At 40.2% G+C, this 20,877-nt stretch overlaps 1 protein-coding gene across 2 annotated transcripts in view; it reads left to right on the top strand.

Annotated features, from left to right (window-relative positions):
- arap2 (ArfGAP with RhoGAP domain, ankyrin repeat and PH domain 2) overlaps nt 1–20,877 on the top strand; it is a 137,842-nt gene that overhangs the window by 26,940 nt on the left and 90,025 nt on the right. For both annotated transcript variants that reach the window (XM_031895360.1, XM_031895359.1), the window contains exons 8-9: nt 281–401; nt 2,720–2,892. In XM_031895360.1, the coding sequence (XP_031751220.1) occupies nt 281–401; nt 2,720–2,892 (294 nt within the window). The remainder of the gene's footprint in view (nt 1–280; nt 402–2,719; nt 2,893–20,877) is intronic.

Raw genomic sequence — 20,877 nt, 5'->3', positions numbered from 1 at the left:
CTTTGTACAAATGGGTTCATCTTTCCTGCCAGCTGCACGGGGCATCATGAATAACAACTGATGTCTTGTTGTTCACTGAAATAGTTAACAAAGCTGTGGCCTTACTTGCCCAGGTTAGTCATGGTGGCTTAATAATTGTGGTGGGAATAGGGCGTATCAGGTCCCTCATATGGTCCTTGGTGACTCTCACAGGCTCAAATTTTTGGCATCAAATTAGCAATGTTTTTAACACAAATATTGACTATGTAATATCCTCATGTTCTACCTTTTTTGAATTTAGGATATGTTTTCGAAGGGGAAGATTTCTCTGCCTGCCATAACAAAAGTGAACAAAATGGGAGAGAGCAAATTTGAAGTGGTCACCGTGCAGAGGACGTTTGTGTTTCGCACAGAGAAGGAAGGTAAAGGGCGGGACTGAGATTTCATACAATGGCAGTTGTTCAGCTGGGGCAGATATAAAATAAGATGACACACATTTCATCTACTAAATACACTGAACTGAATTAAGGTGGCTGTAAATGTGGCCACGATTGCTCTGTCATGATGTATTTTTAAAAATTCCTGACAATCGGTAACCTCTGTTTGATAAAAAAATAAAATCCTTTCTAGGCTGTAATTATTCTCAGAGACTGAAAGGAGGATTCACTCAGAGCCCTGCGCTCTCTGATCAGTTTGGGTTTTTCAGATGTATGAGATGCAGCTTTACATGTATAAAGAATCAGCAGGTTTCTTGCCAAGAAGCCAATTTTAACCAAATTTTTTTAAAAAAATGTAAAAGGCAGGAAGGAATCAAATTAGCAGGGTTAATGGGGGGATGGTATATTCCCTTGCAAAGAACCCTTTGGTAAGCAAATAAATAAACCCTAATGGAAGAGTTAAAATAACACAAAAACAATAAAAAAGCAATAAATCATCTTTGATAAAACTGCTTACTAACCAGTGAGGATCTTACAGGACTCCCATTGTTTATTGAATGCCGAGACCCCCAGAAACACTGTGGATGAACACAGGGTGGGTTTTTTTTTTTTAATGTTTCTAGTTGTTCCTACCATCGACTCTACATTTTCATGCATCAGTTAATGTTACATTTCAAAGAAAAATAACCACCCCCCTCCCTTTTCACGTGAGCATATCCAGTTGGACAAATATAAAACAAAAGTTGCATGTGAACTGTCAAAGATAAATACATATATTTTTTTACTCAAACATGCATGATTCCTTAGACTGAGAGGAAACTATGAACTCTTACTATGAACTCTTACCATTCCGAAGTGATTAAGTCTGGGACTTGAAGTCCCTCTGCATTTCAGAGAATCTAGACACCACCAACTATGGATACCAATGGAACATGGTGAGGAAAGGTTGAATGAAAAGTGGCCATCATGGTTTTGTCTCAGTCTGAGGAAGTGTGCGTGTGTAAAGTTGGCACCCTGGGCTGGACCCTTTCTTCCTGGGACTGATAAAGGCCTTTACTGTGAACTGTAGCCATGACCACAACGTAGTGCGTTGAACCAAAAATGACTTTATTTCAGGCTTCTCACAATACAGAGCAGGACAGACTGAAGTCACACACACACTTTCACACAGTGTATTTACCCTGAAGCTTCCAGGGTCCCTGTCTCCATACGGTGCCCAAGCTTCACCTGAGCTGTCTCCCACTCTTGAGCTCCACTACCAGGCTGCTCCCCAAACCAGCTTTTTGCCGCTTCTTTTAAATTTGGATTTACCTGAGGATGGTTACTCAACTCACCCCATGGCAGCAGCTACCCTGCCCCTTATCCTACTCACGCTTCTTGTCTGGCATGCAGTTGCCCTGGGGTTCTACACCAAATACTGACTCCTCATGGGAACTCTGAGCTGCCCTTACTAGCTGTCCTGTCTAGCTCTCACTCCTAAAGTGAGCTAGTTATCACCCTCTGCTTCTCTGTCTAGCCTAGCAAGGAACTGGTCACCACCTGGTTTAACTCAGTGGCGCCTGTCTCTCTATACACAGGTGTTGCCGGACCATAAAGAGGATGTGCTGAAATGATGCACTTCCTTCTAGAAGCTCCCGTAAGGGACTTCCTCCCTTGCAGGCCAACTGTAATGGTTGTTGCCATCTAGAGGCCAAACTAAGTATAGTGTAACATATATATTAATATTAATTCTAATTTTAATTTCACCTCCTTACATCTAAAATCCCATGTGGCAACGTTCTTATCAAAAAGGGGGGGGGGGTATGTTTTGTCCTGTAAGTTCTCTCCAGTGCTCTTGATCTGCCTTGGTCACTATTACTTTATCATTATTTTATTTTAAGATTCACATAAAAAGAAAAATGTGTTAGAAATGATTTTCTAATAAAGTGATTAATGTTAGAAAAATCCAAATCCACAGTTTATCCAGTGTTTAATAAGGAACATTTGCTAAAAGAAATGAACATAAATGTCCTATCGCTGGACCTGGTTCTTCCCACTCAGAGCCCGTACTGCAGCCATTTACTGCTTAATCAGCATTTTCTGCCGGCTGTAACACATCACAACAGTTTGGTTTCATGTGATACAATTTGGCAACTTTTGCACCTCTGTCGTTTGGGTTTTTATGAGTGTAACAATGCGTCCTGGATTTGCAGCAAAATCTGGGAGTTCACCAATGGCAAATTAGGGGAGATTTATCATTTCTTGGTATGTTTCACCCGAATATTCTTTCTAATCGATATTATTTGTTTGATATCCTACCGTAGAGGACAGAGACGACTGGATTGACACGCTGCTGCGCACATCAAAATCCGAGCCTTATGAGTTCCCAGATCTCTGTGTCACTGAGAAAAATGGTTACCTTGAGCTGAAAGGTTATAAAAATAAAATCTATGCTGTGATAAATGGAAGCAAATTATGGTTCAGTAAAAGCAAACAGGTAAGCCTTTAAGCCTACTTCAGTCCATACCCTGCTAAAGATGCTGGGAACAAGGAAAATATTAAAAACATAAAAGGATAGAAGCCAAGGGCATTTTTATGAGCAGGCAGATGAATTGGCACTGATGTTGCTGGGTGCCAGAGGGTACTGATCCCTTCATGCCAATAAATAAGTGACATGGCATAGATTGCAGAGAGACCCAGGTGTGTACAATCTACTGCACTGGCACCATGCCACTTTACACTGTAGACTCTACAATGTGTGGGATGTAAAGAGTTAATTGTCCAATATTTATTCTATTTATATTTAGGGATTCCATTCATTTTTCTTGTAATGTTTGGCAGCGTCTACTGGCATGGGATTTTATGCCCCTTGCTTTTCTGCATCTTTGGGTTCCTTTATAGCACTGGGCACTGCCAGCGAAGCTCTGAATAAGTCTTAGCTTCCCTAACTATAACTGGAATGAATAGATAAAGCTTTTCTCAGGCACGGGAGCTTCAATTCATGAAAAGCCCTACCAAACGTAAATTGTTTTGAAATCTATATTTGGTCAGTATATTGCGCCCTTAAAGATTCCTGTTTCTTTAAATTAAAGAAACAGGGATATTAGAAGCTCATGGTGGTGATGTTGTTGAGATATATACCCAACAACATTTATAGTGTTGGCAGAATTAGGTTTATTTTAATTTGTATTTCTTTATTCTGAATGTAACACACTTACCAGCATTCCATTTGGGGTGAAGTCTACAGGTCTCTGCACTCGAACATATATATATATTGCGTGGGGCATTGTGCAAATAGCCTTTTTGGAGTGCAGAAACCTGGGGAAGGCACGTAGGCATCTCTTGTGCCCCTTAGTGCTCTTGGACTTGCACAAAATATGAGAGAAAGTCACTTCCATAGCCTCTGGCACACACAGAGGCCCCAAACCCCCCAAGAGGTCCCTGTTGTGACCCCCATACCCCCCCGTAGAAAATGTATCAAATAATGTAGCTTTTTGCAGCCTGAGGATCACTCTAAGGCTGGGACTGGATAATTCTACCATTAATCTGATGGATTAAGGCCTGTGTATATGATATAAATTGTGGGATATACACATTGGGAACACACAGCAGCACTGGGGCAACCAATTTAAGACATATATAAAGGTAAAAAAAGTTTATTTTTCTGCCTGGGAAAATCTGAAGTGTAACAATAAAACCACTAGAGGGCAATGTTGTCTTTAAAAAGAGAGCAATGCAAAGCAAATGAGTAACAAAACAGAGAATACACAAAGGGATGAGCTAATACTGTTCTTATATTGGCGCTCACATCCATGCTAGAACTACTCCCATTGTGATTTATAGAGCTTTATTATGACTGCAGTGCTAAAACTTACCTAGTGTTAAAATAAGAACACATCATACTGAATTCTATTAACTCTAGTGAAGAAGGGGGGGAAAAGTGGCTCTTCATATTGTGTTTTGCTAAGAGTTTCTGAAAGAGCTCTTGTGAAATTTGATGCACCGCTTGGTACAGTTGTACTTGCAGCTTGCAGTTTTTCTCTTTTCCCTTGTACCATGTAATTAATGCATATTTAAACTCTAGCAGGCAAGGCATTCAGGGCCCATATATAGTGAGCTGTTCTGTGTGAATAGAACACCGAGCCACAAGGATGCTTCATATATGATACTACTATATGTCCCATTGTTTAATAATGATGCAACTTGCTTCAGGGCTGACTTTATATGCATACAGAGTGCTGAGAAGGCTGATCCATTGCAGGGACACTTGTGTTATAGGGCAGAAAGAGCATTTGCAACGTGTCCTAAATGTAATGCTAAATGAAGCTTCAAAACCTGTGGTTGTCTGTGGTTTCTGCCTTTCAGTCTATGGCTGCCTGTTTCCCCTGTGCTGTTACTCTGCACATACTGCCTGCGCCCATAACCCAATGTGTACGAACAATTAGCTCAGCCAATTGGTCACCAACAGCTACAGCTTTATGATTGCACAGAGCTTCTGAGTGGCAAGTCCAAAGCCTTTGGTTTAAGTTTGGGTTAACTATGTTGTTTATTTACCTCTTTTCCTTTCCTTCTCTATCTCTTTCTCACTTTATGGAGGTCCAAACTAAGACAACCATCTACTTTTTAAAAGCTTAGGCCATGTACAGAAGCATCTCATCTCTCCTGAACGCAGACCCCAGGGTTGGACCAGGAGAAATCCTGGTGGGCGCCAGTCCTGGTGGGACTAGGGTTGCTATTTATCTGTTACTAGCCAGGCTGGCCTGGCAGGATAAGCAGAGGTTTCAATGGTGGCAACCAGTTTAAAAAGCACTGGGGTTTTCAGCAGCGGTGGCTGGGGGTTCGCAGCATGGGGGGCCCCAGCAGCTTGGGTGGTGGACCCTTGATGTTACAGTTTCCAGTGGGCCTGGATATCCCACTTTTACACTGTCCCCCAGTAGTGGCTATTTTGCACTAACTTTTCATAAAAAAAATGGAGTAGAGGGGTTGGTTGTACAATACTGCAGCATGATGGTCTCTTCAAAGTAACATCACAAGTTATGTCCAGATCATCTGGACTCTTGGTGAAAGTTTGCTGGGAGTAGAACACCAAGCAAAATGAGATAGGCCTGCCATCTGAGCTACTTTGCTTTTTATGAACAGGTAGGCAACTTTTGGGGGTTACAGTAATGCAGGGAAGGAGGGTAGAGGGAGGCCTCTGGAGGCTGAACCGGCTTAAATTACATCTTTTATACAAACATGCAAAGGCCAATGTGCATGAGAATATATGCCAGGGCCCAGAGAGTTGCTGTAGACTCCATATCTATAGCTCTATATTAGTATGTCTGTGCAATAGTTAAAATGTTTTAAGAAGACAATCGAAGTGTGCAGGGGCTGCTTTGCAAATACACTAATTTTAACATTGCTTGCATGTTTGTTTATATGGTCAGTGAACAGAGCCGACTGTATAATTAAACTGCGCAGCACCAGCAATTTACTGATCACTTTGCAGCAGAGTAACTGTACCATATCACTTTATAACTTCTACTTGGCAAATTATATAGAATTATAGTGCAATGTACCGACGAAACTAGACTCGTTCAACCTTTTGTCACAGTGTGCTAACGCAAGTAATCTCGTTAGGCGCTTTCAGAAACAACACTGAAGAAAATAAACCTAGATTATGGGATATCATCTGGAAATATCTTTTGAAACATATTCTGCAGCAGAAAGTTGGATGGCTCCCTCTGTAATTATTCTAAGCATTCCTTTCTGTGATTATGGAAGATACAGATGCAGCCAGAAAGTTTTCACATTTTGTCTCACTATGTCCAGACACCATTTTAAAGTTTAAATTATGCCTCTAGATGGTGCTAGAGGGAAAAGATTTGCCAGCAAAACACAATAGTAAACGCCATTGACCATGCCTCACCTGGTGGTGAATTTTGGTATTTTTTTTCCGCTTTGTTAACTGAAAGAAACTTAATGCAATTTATGCCTCTTCCCCAAGAGTTTAGAGGAGGTAGGAAGATCGGAGGTATTGGAGTAAGATATGCACCTCCTAACTTGACCAGTTATTCTTATCTCCATAGACTCAGTGCATGCTGAGTGTTGTGTTGGTAACCACATGGAGATTCCCAGTAGGCACCTCCTAATATCTTAAGGGAACAAAATAACAAGCTTATGTCTTGTTAGGACAGCATGTACCTACTGAAAAACATATGAAATGGTTCTGTTTATGGGCAGCTTATGAGTTGCTCAGTTGTCTCTCATTGTTATCTCCCTTGCTACCCCATTCTAAGTGTAAATTGTTTTAAAAACATTGAGAAGAAAAGGAATTGCTATCCAAGAAATCGGTCTCTCCATGGTGGTCACACTCACGCCTCTCCCTTCAATGTATGTTAAATCTCCCAGCAGTCTCTAGTAAAGAAAAACTTTTTTTTTTACAATGCTGTTGTAGTGCAACTGCAAGTAGTTGAAGATCCACAATCCATTGATTAAAGTACAAAATCAAACAAAATGTAAATGCTCCCGAAATGATCTAGCAATGTACAAAGGCACTAGAAAAACATTGTTAATTGCCCAGTGATTCTTATGAGACTTGTGCCAACATCTAATTAATTAATTAAAGAGATGCAAAGCTTCATTTACTAAAACTATTATTGTATTAGGTGTGCCACCATTATTAAAGGAAAAGATACTTAACCAACAGAAAGTTTATATCATATTAAGTGGCCTATTAAAGAATCTTTTACATCTTTTACATTGAGCCACCATTTTGTGCTCCCTCAGAGATCAGCTGACAGGAAATAATGAGGAATTACAGGAAGTAGTGTGGTTGATGTGGCCTAGCATGTATGTGCGTCCTTCCTTTGTTTGTGCACACCATGAATTGTATGATCCTAGGGGGCGGCCCTTATTGCTTAAAATGGCAATTTTCTATTTAGAATTACCCAACGGCACATAGTACAGGTATCGGACCCCTTATCCGGAAACCCATTATCCAGAAAGCTCCGAATTACGGAAAGCCTGAACAGCAGAACAGTCCTATTGGGTTTATTTAATGGTTAAATGATTCCCTTTTCTCTGTAATAATAAAACAGTACCTGTACTTGATCCCAACTAAGATATAATTACCCCTTATTGGGGGCAGAACAGCCCTATTGGGTTTATTTAATGGTTAAATGATTCCCTTTTCTCTGTAATAATAAAACAGTACCTTGTACTTGATCCCAACTAAGATATAATTACCCCTTATTGGGGGCAGAACAGTCCTATTGGGTTTATTTAATGGTTAAATGATTCCCTTTTCTCTGTAATAATAAAACAGTACCTGTACTTGATCCCAACTAAGATATAATTACCCCTTATTGGGGGCAGAACAGTCCTATTGGGTTTATTTAATGGTTAAATGATTCCCTTTTCTCTGTAATAATAAAACAGTACCTGTACTTGATCCCAACTAAGATATAATTACCCCTTATTGGGGGCAGAACAGTCCTATTGGGTTTATTTAATGGTTAAATGATTCCCTTTTCTCTGTAATAATAAAACAGTACCTGTACTTGATCCCAACTAAGATATAATTACCCCTTATTGGGGGCAGAACAGCCCTATTGGGTTTATTTAATGGTTAAATGATTCCCTTTTCTCTGTAATAATAAAACAGTACCTGTACTTGATCCCAACTAAGACATAATTAATCCTTATTGCATGCAAAACAATCCTGTTGGATTTAATTAATCTTTTATTGGTTTTTTAGTAGACTTAAGGTCTGAAGATCCAAATAACAGAAAGACCCCTTATCCGGAATACCCTTGGTCCCGAGCATTCCAGATAACGGGTCCTATACCTGTACTAAAAAAAATATATTTTTATGAAAATGGTTTATTAACAAGAAACAGGGTTTTACCTAAGAGCTATTTTATGCAATATATATATATTATAGAGACCTACATTGTTTGGGGGTAGAGTTTTCCTTTAAATGAGAACTGCAACTTCTCAATGACACTAGAATTCTGGGAAAGAACTTTGAATCATGGGATAAAACCATGCTGATTTGCATACCAAAACTGCACCTTGCACCTTGGGCCATGCAATGTATCCGCCAGTTCCATAGCATAGAAAACATTAGCAGGTAGCATTTATTTGCTGTTTGATATAAAACATCTGATCCGGTTGCTCTTGGTAACCAGACTTGGAGACAATGTTGCATCTGTTATTGAAGTACCGCTTAATAGCCTATAACATCTGCCACAAGATACCACAGGTGGTTATAATAATTGTCAGTTAACATTATTAAGATATGACTATGTGACAGGTATCAAAATATCACATGCATATTTAATAAAACGCTGGAAAGTAAGAAGAATCATATCCATAGCAAAACATATGTATTATTTATTAGAAGGCATGTTTAGTTCCTTCTTTACAATAATAACAAACATTACAGTATATTCTATATAGTATACTATTCTTTATAACATTATGGGGCTCATTTACAAATGCAAGCACAAGGGCAAAACACAAAATTGCACATAGACTCTATTCACATGTACTTGCGCCTCACTCTGATTTTGCTGACACTTATCAAAGTTTGCTTTGATAAGCTAAATTCAGTGGTAAGCAAGGTTTAAAGTACAGGTTGCACTGAAACAGGGCAAGGAGTCCTAGAACTTACACCAGCATTGAGGAGGGCATCTGGGATTCCAGGCGACTGTGTTACTCTGCCTGGCTCTGCTGTCCCCTGTTGGTCCTTAATTGAGTTAAGGGCATAGCTGTCTCTACCTATTGGCACCAAACTAGCATGTCATTTACAAACATGGGTGTAAGTTTGTATCTGCATTGTTAAATCCATTGCAATTCTAGCATGAGATGTGAAATTCCTTCCAGGCAAGGCCTTTTCCATATGGGGTTGCAAAGACCTCTCTTGGCCACTAGTCATAGGGGCTCATTTATTAAGGTACGATTGCTTCTGAATACAAAAAATTTGTGTTTATAAATTTGTAGTTTTTGTACTGTGCGTATTTTCTGCAACTTTTTCGTACATTTGAGTGACTTTTTCGTACTTTGCGACAAAATTTGTGCGACAAAATCGTATTTGTCGCAATGAGTATGAAAGTTTCGGATTCATTCAAGCTTCGGTATCGTGACTTTCCTTGGACCAGGTTGGAGCTGCAGAGTGCCATTGAGCCCTATGGGAGACTTTCCTTGGGCCGGGTTGGAGCTGCAGAGTGCCATTGAGCCCTATGGGAGACTTTCCTTGGGACAGGTTGGAGCTGCAGAGTGCCATTGAGCCCTATGGGAGACTTTCCTTGGGCCAGGTTGGAGCTGCAGAGTACCATTGAGCCCTATGGGAGACTTTCCTTGGGCCAGGTTGGAGCTGCAGAGTACCATTGAGCCCTATGGGAGACTTTCCTTGGGCCAGGTTGGAGCTGCAGAGTGCCATTGAGCCCTATGGGAGACTTTCCTTGGGCCAGGTTGGAGCTGCAGAGTGCCATTGAGCCCTATGGGAGACTTTCCTTTGGCCGGGTTGGAGCTGCAGAGTGCCATTGAGCCCTATGGGAGACTTTCCTTGGGCCGGGTTGGAGCTGCAGAGTGCCATTGAGCCCTATGGGAGACTTTCCTTGGGCCGGGTTGGAGCTGCAGAGTGCCATTGAGCCCTATGGGAGACTTTCCTTGGGCCAGGTTGGAGCTGCAGAGTACCATTGAGCCCTATGGGAGACTTTCCTTGGGCCAGGTTGGAGCTGCAGAGTACCATTGAGCCCTATGGGAGACTTTCCTTGGGCCAGGTTGGAGCTGCAGAGTGCCATTGAGCCCTATGGGAGACTTTCCTTGGGCCAGGTTGGAGCTGCAGAGTGCCATTGAGCCCTATGGGAGACTTTCCTTTGGCCAGGTTGGAGCTGCAGAGTGCCATTGAGCCCTATGGGAGACTTTCCTTGGGCCGGGTTGGAGCTGCAGAGTGCCATTGAGCCCTATGGGAGACTTTCCTTGGGCCGGGTTGGAGCTGCAGAGTGCCATTGAGCCCTATGGGAGATTTTCCTTGGGCCGGGTTGGAGCTGCAGAGTGCCATTGAGCCCTATGGGAGACTTTCAAAATCATGCACTGAAGGATCAAAGCAGAAAAGTTTTCCCGCTGTTTATGATCGTTCGGATATGAACATTTCGTGACTTTCGGATCGCCAATACTATATTATCATGACTAATACAATTTTTTTCGTAAGCATTTTCGTGATATTTGTGATCATCAGAAATTATCGTATCTAATCTGAATTTTACCCATTTTGGGATTCAAACTCCTACTTTGATGAATCAGCACCATAGTATTTGCAGTAGGGAGTAGGGACCAATGAGGAAGCCATGCTAAGACTGAGACAGGACTGATACTTGCAAATTGAATGAAGTAAGCTTTATTGCAGCATAGGGAGATAATAAGGTAGGTAGGGTAAATAAAGCAAACAAAGCAAAGGCATGTTTAAAAGAACAGTATCACCAAAAATGAAAACCTTTAAAGTAATTATTTATAATGTACTGTTGCCCTGCACTGGTAAAAGTTTCATGTTTGCTTCTGAAAGACTACTATAGTTTATATAAATAAGCTGCTCTGTAGCCCCTGGGGCAGCCATTCAAGCTGGAAGAAAAAAAGAAAAGGCACAGGTTACATAGCAGATAACAGATAAGCTCTGTATAATACAATGGCAATCTATACAGCTTATCTGTTATCTGCTACGTAGCCTGTGCCTTTTCTCTTTTTCTTGGGTAAACGGCTACCTCCGTGGCTACACAACAGCTTATTTATATTAACTATAACAGGGCAATAGAACATAAAATATTAATTATTTTTATACTCTGTTTTGGTGTTACTGGTCCTTTAACCAAGCTTAAGTCTACAATGCAGCACACACAGGGTTAACAGGCTATTACTTTACTTACTGTACCTTGACTGAGGGGCCCACAACAGGCAGAGGGAAGCATGAGAGAAGATAGGAACCCACTGGGAGAAGTAATAGCTGGAGGGTAGTAACCAATCAGGTGGACCAGCAGCATGGCCAGTAATATGTGCAGTGACTGGGGGTTAGATAATGGTATAGAAAGGCAAGGAACAACTAATTTACAATAATTTAGCAGAGCTAGGGCAGGAAACACAGACTATACATCATCTATCATCAGTAAAATCCCAGTGCTAGTGATGAGCGAATCTGTCCCGCTTCCCTTTGATGAAAAATTTGTGAAACACGAAAAACGACGCACGTCAAAAAACCGTTATGCCCATCAAAAAAATTACATGGGCGACAATTAGGCAATAGAGCCATTTGATTCAAATTTGCAACCCGATTTGAAATAAAAATCTACTTCTGTGGCAAATTTTTGAGCCCGTTTCACAAAAAAATCCACCAATGGGAAAATCGGAAATATGCTGCAAATCCATGCCTGGCGAAAAATTTTGCTCATCACTACCCAATGCATATAACCAGCCCAATGTCAGGTAAACTGCAAGGCCAACAGCAGGAAGCACATTAAACTTATGATCCAATCATTTACCTGGGGGTTGAAAAATGAGAAGAACCTCCTTTGGTGCAACACCTGGGTTGCAGTTGGTCAAAGATCCATTCATTTGATGACCTGATAAACCGAGCAAATCTCTGTGTTTTTGGCCAGCTACAGTTGTTTGTTGGATCCATAGGCGCTTTCTGTGTATCCATTAGTACAAAGCATTTTACTACAGATGAGATAAGCAGTAAATTAGCTAATAAAGATATTCTGGGAAGGAATGTTCTGCAAACAAAAGCCTCTGTATATAAAGGAAACTGCCCGTGTTTAACAGTAAAAGGAAAGAGAGCGCGTTTTGGTACTAAATCTGTAAAGGAAATAAAAAGACAAAAAGCCAGCGCATACTGGAGCTCTGAAGTAATGCTTCTGCTGGCTTTTTATCCTTGTGGGTTAAAGAAAGAAGATCAAAGTTAGGAAACGTGAATATAGGGCAGGGCAGTGGACAGAATGTTAATTACAGACTTTATGGCAATACAAACTGTGTGACATAAATTACCAGAATACTGAACATTTAATTTCTCTTTTGAGACCAAATGCTTCATAGGTTCTAAGTTCCTGCATCCAATATATTTCCTCCTTATGCAGGGCATTAACCCCGAATCATGACTCTATCCATTTCTATAAATTTGAGATTAGATGCTGTGTGACTAGCCTGTAAAAATGTTTAGCATCGAGGCTTTCCTGCCTTCTTTCCTTCCCAGCATCTGTTTGAGCATTCCAATAATAACAGGCTTTTATTCAGAGATATTTGCTTTTTATTTTCCCTCTGATCATGCACGCTAAAATACATTTAAGATCTTTAATTACATTTCTACATTTTTAAATGAAATTTTAAAACAATATAATACAACGTGTTATCAGTCCAGTTTAACTTACAATAACACAGTGTATTTTTTAACTTCCAGTGTAAAATTTCATTTTCATTGAATTTGATTTGCTTGATACAAGTATTAGCTACAATACCACTTTAGTACAGGTATGGGATCCGTTATCCGGAAACCCATTATCCAGAAAGCTCCGAATTACTGAAAGTCCCTCTCCCATAGACTCCATTTTAATCAAATAATTTAGATTTTAAAACTGATTTCCTTTCTCTCTGTAGTAATAAAACAGAACCTTGTAATTGATCCCAACTAAGATATAATTAATCCTTATTGGAGGCAAACAATCCTATTGGGTTTAATTAATGTTTTATTTATTTTTTAGTTGACTTAAGGTATGAAGATCCAAATTACGGAAAAACCCCTTATCCGGAATGCCCTTGGTCCCAAGAATTCTGGATAATGGGTCCTATACCTGTATATATCTAACATTTAATTGTAAAATAACTAATACATTTCTATCTATAACTACCCAATTTCTCAGTACATTCCATGTCCCTGGCTACTACTCAGGCTCAATTTTAAAGACTCTTGGAACTCCAACTTCCAAACCAAAAATTGTTAAAGAGCCCCACACAACACAGAAACCCCTAATATACCTATCACTGTAATCTGTAAAAAAAAAGTATGAATAAATACCATTTTATGTGCTGAAATCCAGTTCTTCACTTTCTACATCATTCAAAATACTGGCAGGGGAGAAGGGACTAAAACACTGATGTTACAAATTGTAACAACTTCTCCACAGCTTTCAGACAGCATGCAGGAACAAATGCATTGCATCTGTAAATGTTTTCCTTTTACATCTTTTCCCTTAAGCCACCATTTAGTGATGGTCTGTGTGTTCCCTCAGAGATCACCTGACAGGAAATAATGTAGCTCTAACTGGAAGCAGTGTGGGAGTAAAAAACAGAACTCTGTCCATTAATTGGCCAATGTGACCTAACATGTATGTGTACCCTTGGTTTGTATGTGTGCAATGTGAATTCTATGATCCCAAGGGGCGGCCCTTAGTGCTTAAAATGGCAATTTTCTATTTAGGATTACCCAATGGCACATACTACTAAAAAAAACTTTTTTTTATTAAAATGGTTTATTTAGATATAGCAGGGTTTTACACTAGATTACGGATTGATAAAAAAGTGTCCAACTGGATCTCTTAGGGCCGCCCAGATGACCTGACATCCAAGGCCTCCACTCACAACATTTAGATGGAGAGAGTGCTGAATGGTATACAGTTTATAAAGGCTTATGGTGGGAATAAGAAAGCGCTGATGGGATATTTTTCAGACTGGAGCCTGGGCCCACCTAAATAAACTCTGGGACTCTAGAAGGCCAACATGTTATATTTCTTTGCAGGGTCGGACTGGGGGGTGCAGGGCCCACCGGGGCTCCCGCCCCTGGGGCCCTGCAGGTGCCCCAGCTGCGCCCCCTAACCCCCCCCCCGCAGGTCCCCCGCCTGACGTCCTCCCCGAGCGCGTATAAATTGAACGCGTCAGGGGAGGAACAGTCAGTAGGGGGAGCGCCGGCAAAGGTCGGACTGGGCCGCTGGGGCCCACTAGGGCCAGGGCCCACCGGGTTTTTTACCCGGTGGCCCAGTCCGATCCTGTTTCTTTGAAATACATTTATAATATATGACTTTGTGAGGGAAAAGCTACACATCAAATACAGGTATAGGACCCATTATCCAGAATGCTCGGGACCAAGGGCATTCCGGATAAGGGATCTTTCCGTAATTTGGATCTCATTCTCAATACCTTAAGTCTACTAAAAAATCAATAAAACATTAATTAAACCCAATAGGATTGTTTTGCACCCAATAAGGATTATTTATATCTTAGTTGGGATCAATTACAAGGTACTGTTTTATTTCTACATAGAAAAAGGAAATCAGTTTTAAAATTTTGAATTATTTGATTAAAATGGAGTCTATGGGAGACAGGCTTTCCTTAATTCGGAGCTTTCTGGATAACGGGTTTCCGGATAAGGGGGCCGATAACTGTATCAGAAAGTAATTACAACATTAAGTGAGTTTCTATGCAAAAGAACTTCTCTCTCTGTGCTCAGCTGAGAAAATGGCTATATCCTTTCTAAAGGCAATCAGAACCCACGCCCTGGCTTTGCAACGGTATCCTGTACCTAGTCTCCCCTCCCAGCAGACCCTGCTCGCTCTTCTCTTTGATATGTTTCTCCATTTCCTCACATCTTGTTGGATGAGACCTATGGACAGGTAATCAATTGTCTTCATATGTTTCATTTATCATGACATTGATTTTGCAGAGGGAAGCTGTAGTCTCACGGCACAAAATGATTTTTATTTCCACTGTTGATGATTACAATTATATTTTAGTGGACTGAAGTTTATCAATGACAGAAACACACTGAGAATTAATCTGTCAGAGTATAAAAAAATGAACCAATTTTTTTAAAAAATGGTAGGCCTTTTATTTGGGAATGGGACTGCCAGCTTTGAAATGGAATCAACAATTCTGAAAATGTGAATGAAAAAAAAAGAGCTGTTTTGGAGACTTTCTTTCAATACAATGGAGGGCACTTCTTGTGAGTGCATAAGGAAAGGTTATCTTCTAATCCCTGGCAACATATTACAGTTACTTTAATGATATCAAAATATTTTATTACTGTTTTGTTACTGTTTATTACATTAAAAATGTATAAATTTGCAGGACAAGATTATGGTATGTCCCTAGGCCAGAAGCCCAGCTAAAGTGCCCCAACTACCCGTAAATCACCCCCCTTTACTCACAACCCCTTCCCAGTCACCAACTCACTCCACTCACTTTGCAAACTGATCCTGCCCTGCTTGCAAATCCATCCTACTGAATGGAGCTGCTTTGGGGAATGGGTGAGTAAGAGATTTTGACCGCTGCCCAGTTCTTAGTGGCAAAGAGATGACTTGCTGCCATAAACCATAACTCCAGGCCCGTGTGTTTAGTTTAGATGCCTTCCACACCATATGTATGAAAGCCAGAAGAATGAAACTCCAAAATAACCCACAGTCAAAATGAGCCCCTCTGCCTCCACCAAAATGGTATAATTATGGTGCACAGTGAGGGGTTGACAGCTGGCATTGTTGGCAGCATCAGATCTATTAATTGGCTCCTGAATATCCTAATATGTAGGATGTGAATTACATTAGTGCCCAGTATTAAAGAAGTGAGGTAGCAACCCTGAATGGTGACCCCTAGCCAGTTGCATGATCAGTGGAAGCAGATTTGGTCCTGGCCACCACTGTGCATGCTCAATGAACCACATTGCATCTAATGAGGTTCTGGAGGGGAATAGAGGCCTCTGAAGTGGGAAGATCAGTTTAAAACATGGGGCTGGGGGTATGATAGGGAGTACTGCATTCATGGGTCCCATGGGGCGCTCCAAGAAAAGCAGCTCACAGAAGGCGGGGCTTGTGCAAAGTGGACTGTGGTTTTGGTGGATTGTGGGTGGAATTCTGGCATATTTGAGAAGTGGTCATGGTTAATCAAGGGTGTGAACAAGCATACTACATGATTTTATTTAATAGTATTCAAATAAATGTATTTAAGTTGGGGCTTTGTTTAAAGTTGTTGGAAGGCTCCACTAACCAGGGGGCCCAGGCAACCATTGAGCTAATAACTTGAGCCCCTTTGGGGTAAGGGGACCTGGTAACTTAGTAGTATGGGGTTATATGATAATTTATGGTGGTCCTGTTGTGGAAGTGTGGTTTGGGTAAAAGAATATGGGGGTGATCCTGCTTCCCCTACAGTATTTTTACTTTAGTTCAGTCTATCAGTCGCTAAAAAGTGAATTTCCACTTTGGGTAGAAATGCAAAAAATGCAAAAAAAAAAAATATCATATAATAAAACAAGCTCCATCAACAAAGTCATAAATATCCTTAATCATGTGCTAAAATGATATATCTCATTGATGTCAAAATAAAAAAATTCACCTCCAAAAAAGTACATATTGCCCTAATGATTTACCTATTATTTTGTATTATTCACTATTATTTATTGCTTTGCAAATACCATTCATTTCTCTTTGCAACTGGCTAATGTTAACACCTTCTATGAAGGCCAGTCCTCTAGTAAAGCGAAATTGTTTTCAGTATTTTATTATTGCTGTTAATCAAATTCCATTGCCCTTCGGTGATCACAATATTTGTTTCTTTTCCCTGTGTAAGAAGAGTTCTATAAAACCCAGCAACTTCCATTCAGATGTCTGCCAGCATGCTCACCATTGTACCTCCTTTATAGGTTTGCTATTACTGCTGTAGAGGCTAATGATATCCGCAATCTGGTTTTCAGGCCCTTTCATAAACAGCAGTTGGTAGGTAATGTCTCTTTATGAGGCTGCACTATAAACACAGCTATGCTCTTCGCTTTGTGTTAGTAAGTTAGGTGGCGCGAAGCGCGGCTAGAAGGGCAAGGTCATTGGAGATGCAGTTTACGGGTGCCGGCATCTGTATCAGCCACAGTATGACTGCAATTAAGTGATTCAGTGAGCTTTGTTCCTCACTAACAACCTATCTACTGTGTTATTCATACATAACCCCTCCATACAACTTCTGGAAGGGCTGAGGACCTTGTATGGTTTATGGATAACCTTTGCCACATTTTATGTTGTTTTTCAGCATGACGGCCTTTAGTATCACTGTCTGACTGCGCTAATATAATCCCACTGTGCTATGTGCACAACCACATCATTCAGTGCCGGCTGATGGTTTTTTATTTATTTTTTTTATGGACTTGCCTTTTGGCCTTTATATCTTCTTGAATGCTTGATATTTCTGGCTGGCCGTATACTCACATTCCAAATTTATTTATTTCTATCAAAAGGCATTTGTTACATTCGCCCCATTTCATCGAGCTCCCTCTCCTTCGGATGTGCTCACATCCCAAGCGAGATTGATTGTCGGCTGGAATATCAGAGAGAATAACATGAAAAAGATTTTAATTAAATATAAGGTGAAAAGAGGAGTTGAGAGAATGACAAAAAAAAAGTCACAACTGCTTAACACAAAATCTTAATTCCACTTGATCACTGCAGGGTTTTGTCTGATTAATTTTGAAATTAATAAGCAGCATTTGCATGTGCTTTTAGCTGTAATTCACACTTGTCAAAAAGTCCCAGTTATAAGCAACCTAGTGAAAGCCCTCCGACTGTGCCCGATAGAAAGCGGCAAGAGCCTTACGAGCTGTCACTTAAAGCAAGGGGAAGGCAACCTCCAGCCAGGGAGGATGATGGGAATTGTTCATTAGCTGCCGAAGAGTCACAGGGTTGATTATCACCCGTAGATAGAGCAGGTTTCTTTTCAATCCCTCCTTTTTAGCAACTCACTGAGACGAATGCTGCTTTTTTTTCATTTCATCTAAGCAACCCTTCCAAAGCATTCTAACAAGGGTAACTAAATTTTTATTACTGTAAGATATATACATATATAGTTTGTGTTTTTTCTATAAAAATCCTGTAATTGTCAAAAGCAGACAATGGTTACGTTATTGGATCAGGGTGTGGTTGTGGGATAAGGTTTCCATGCACTGAAAGATTTGCTTGTTTGGCGAGGTTGCAAATCAGCCTGATCTGACCATAGGGCGAGGGCCGCATCAGGAACAGACTAGCGAGATGGGCAGGCACTCCGGAATTCCATATGAGTAAATTTATAGCTCAAATCATAAGTAAAATCATAAGTAATTTATTGAAATAATACACATGAATGAATGCTTCTAAGCCTAAAAGTCCCCATACACGGTAAGATCCGCTCGTTGGCGAGATCGCCAAGCGAGCGGATTTTCCCCCGATATCCCCACCTACGGGTGGGCGATATCGGGGAGCTTGAATTTAAAAAAAAATAATCCGATTGTTTGGCCCTAGGGCCAAACGACCAGATTATGTAGGAGCCGATGCGGTCCCCGATTCGTCTGGATTTTCTAACCTGGCCGATCGATATCTGGCCAATTTCAGGCCAGATATCGGTCGGCCAGCCCGCTCGTTTCTGCCCCTACACGGGCAGATAAGCTGCCGAGTCGGTCCAAGGGACCTTAAGGGCTGAGGGCCGCATCAGCGGGAAAAATTCTGGGATTTTAGGCAGATGTCAGTCTAGATGTACTCGTGGCCCCATACACAGGCCGACAAGGTGCCAACTTGGTCTGTAGGGGTTTGTATTGGCTCATGTAACAGATTCAACATTTGCTTTAGGTCTGGTAATTTATAGCAAGTAATCAGATGGTATCTTTTAATAGTACACAATTGGGCTTATTTGTCAATTTTCGAGTTTGTGATTTCGAGAGTTTTTTCTACTTATATATAAACTTGCATTTAAAAAAAACTTGACTGTTTGTTTATTTATTAAAAAATCTGAATATGAGAAATTTGATCAAACAAACTGACTACCTTGAATTTGGTAGTTTACTAATTCAATAGGAGTTGCCTACGACAACTCCCATTGATTTCTACATAAAATCACAAGCTTTTAGATGCCAAAGTTTTACATTACAGTTTTTGGATTTTTTTGCACTTTTTTTTTTCCATTATGTTTTTATTTTTATTTACAAGTGAACAAAATAATAAAAAAAGAAAACGATTAGTTTTGGGCGTTATGCATAATTGAGTTTACAATTATTTACTCAATTTACCCCATCGTCATTTTGTTTCAACAGAAATGTTAACCGAAAAAAAAGGGGGTAATGAAAAAGAATATAACGAACTATAGAAAACAAAAAGAGAAAGAAAAAAAAAAGAACAATAGGAAATGAGAGCAGGAAAAAAGAAAGAAAAAAAGGGGGATATAGAAGAGCATAGACTATTTACAAATTGAAAGAAAGAAAAGGGAAAAGTGAGGTCCGATTATTGGTCCAGAGATGAAGAACAGTGGACAGATAGAGAGCAAAAGGGGGAATAAACATTATATTACATGCATTACACAATTTCCCCTGAGTTTTCTTGTTGGTTTCTGCCATTCTGGCCATTTACTGTGGTGCCTACTAAGAGAGTTATTATTCCTTGCCTGAAAAAACTCAAATTTTTCTGTTAGGTTTATGAAGTTCATCATTTCCGCCATGGTAGGGGTGCATACCCAAGTTTTTGGTGAAACTTTAGAGCGTCAAGATCCATACTGTATTTATAAGTGCAATTGATACTGTTCTTTCTATTGGGCATTCTGTGGTCTTGTTTATTAGATCAAACACCTGGGTCCAAAATGGAGTGAGCTTTGGACAATCCCACAGATTTTTTTGCACTTAATAAATATCAAACACTCAAATTTTCGAACCATAATTCCAATATTGGAGGTTTTAGCACAAAAAATTTTGAATTTGAACATTGATAAATCACCTTAATGTGTTAATTCATTTATATGGGTTACTAGATCATGTTAAAGTAAAAAAATACAATACATATGATAATCGCCCCACCATTTTCAACCCCTCCCTCACCTTGTTCCATAGTGAAGTGATTCCGAGACCTTCTTTTATCCATAGTTGGTGCAACACAAACTCTCTTTGCTCCACTAACCACAGATTCTCTGTGCTCCACCAATCATAGGTCCCAGGATCTATAAAGGGGGTATTTTTTTTCTTAAACTTCCCAACTGTATCTGTTAACATTAAGAACCCATAAGATGTTTGCTTGCAATATCCAACTTAAATGGGCCAGTAAATACAGTCAAACAATGATTTTATGTTCCTGTATTTTTAAATTTGAATGCATTTCAATTAGGGATGCGCCGAATCCACTTTTTCAGATTTGGCCGAACCCCCGAATCCTTTGTAAAGCATTTGGCAGAATACCAAACTGAATCCGAATCCTAATTAGTGTATGTTAATTTGGTTTTGGAATGGTTAATTGCTACCGTGCACATAGCACGTGGCAAAAAATTTTCAACTTCCGTGACAAAAAGTCATGTGATTTTTAGGATTCGGATTCAGTTTGGTCAGGGCTGTGGATTCAGTCAAATCCGAATCTTGCTGAGAAAGGCCAAATCTCGGCCGAATACCGAACCAAAACCTGGATTCGGTTCATCACTAATTTCAATTGGTACATTTTCTGGATTTCCTACTTTCCTCCTTTTACTTCCAGTTTCCTTA

This window comes from Xenopus tropicalis, chromosome 1 (genome assembly GCF_000004195.4).
Source record: "Xenopus tropicalis strain Nigerian chromosome 1, UCB_Xtro_10.0, whole genome shotgun sequence".
In the NCBI taxonomy this organism is placed as follows: Eukaryota; Metazoa; Chordata; class Amphibia; order Anura; family Pipidae; genus Xenopus; species Xenopus tropicalis.
Note: the sequence above shows the minus strand (reverse complement) of the source record. Positions and strands in the feature narration are given on the sequence as shown.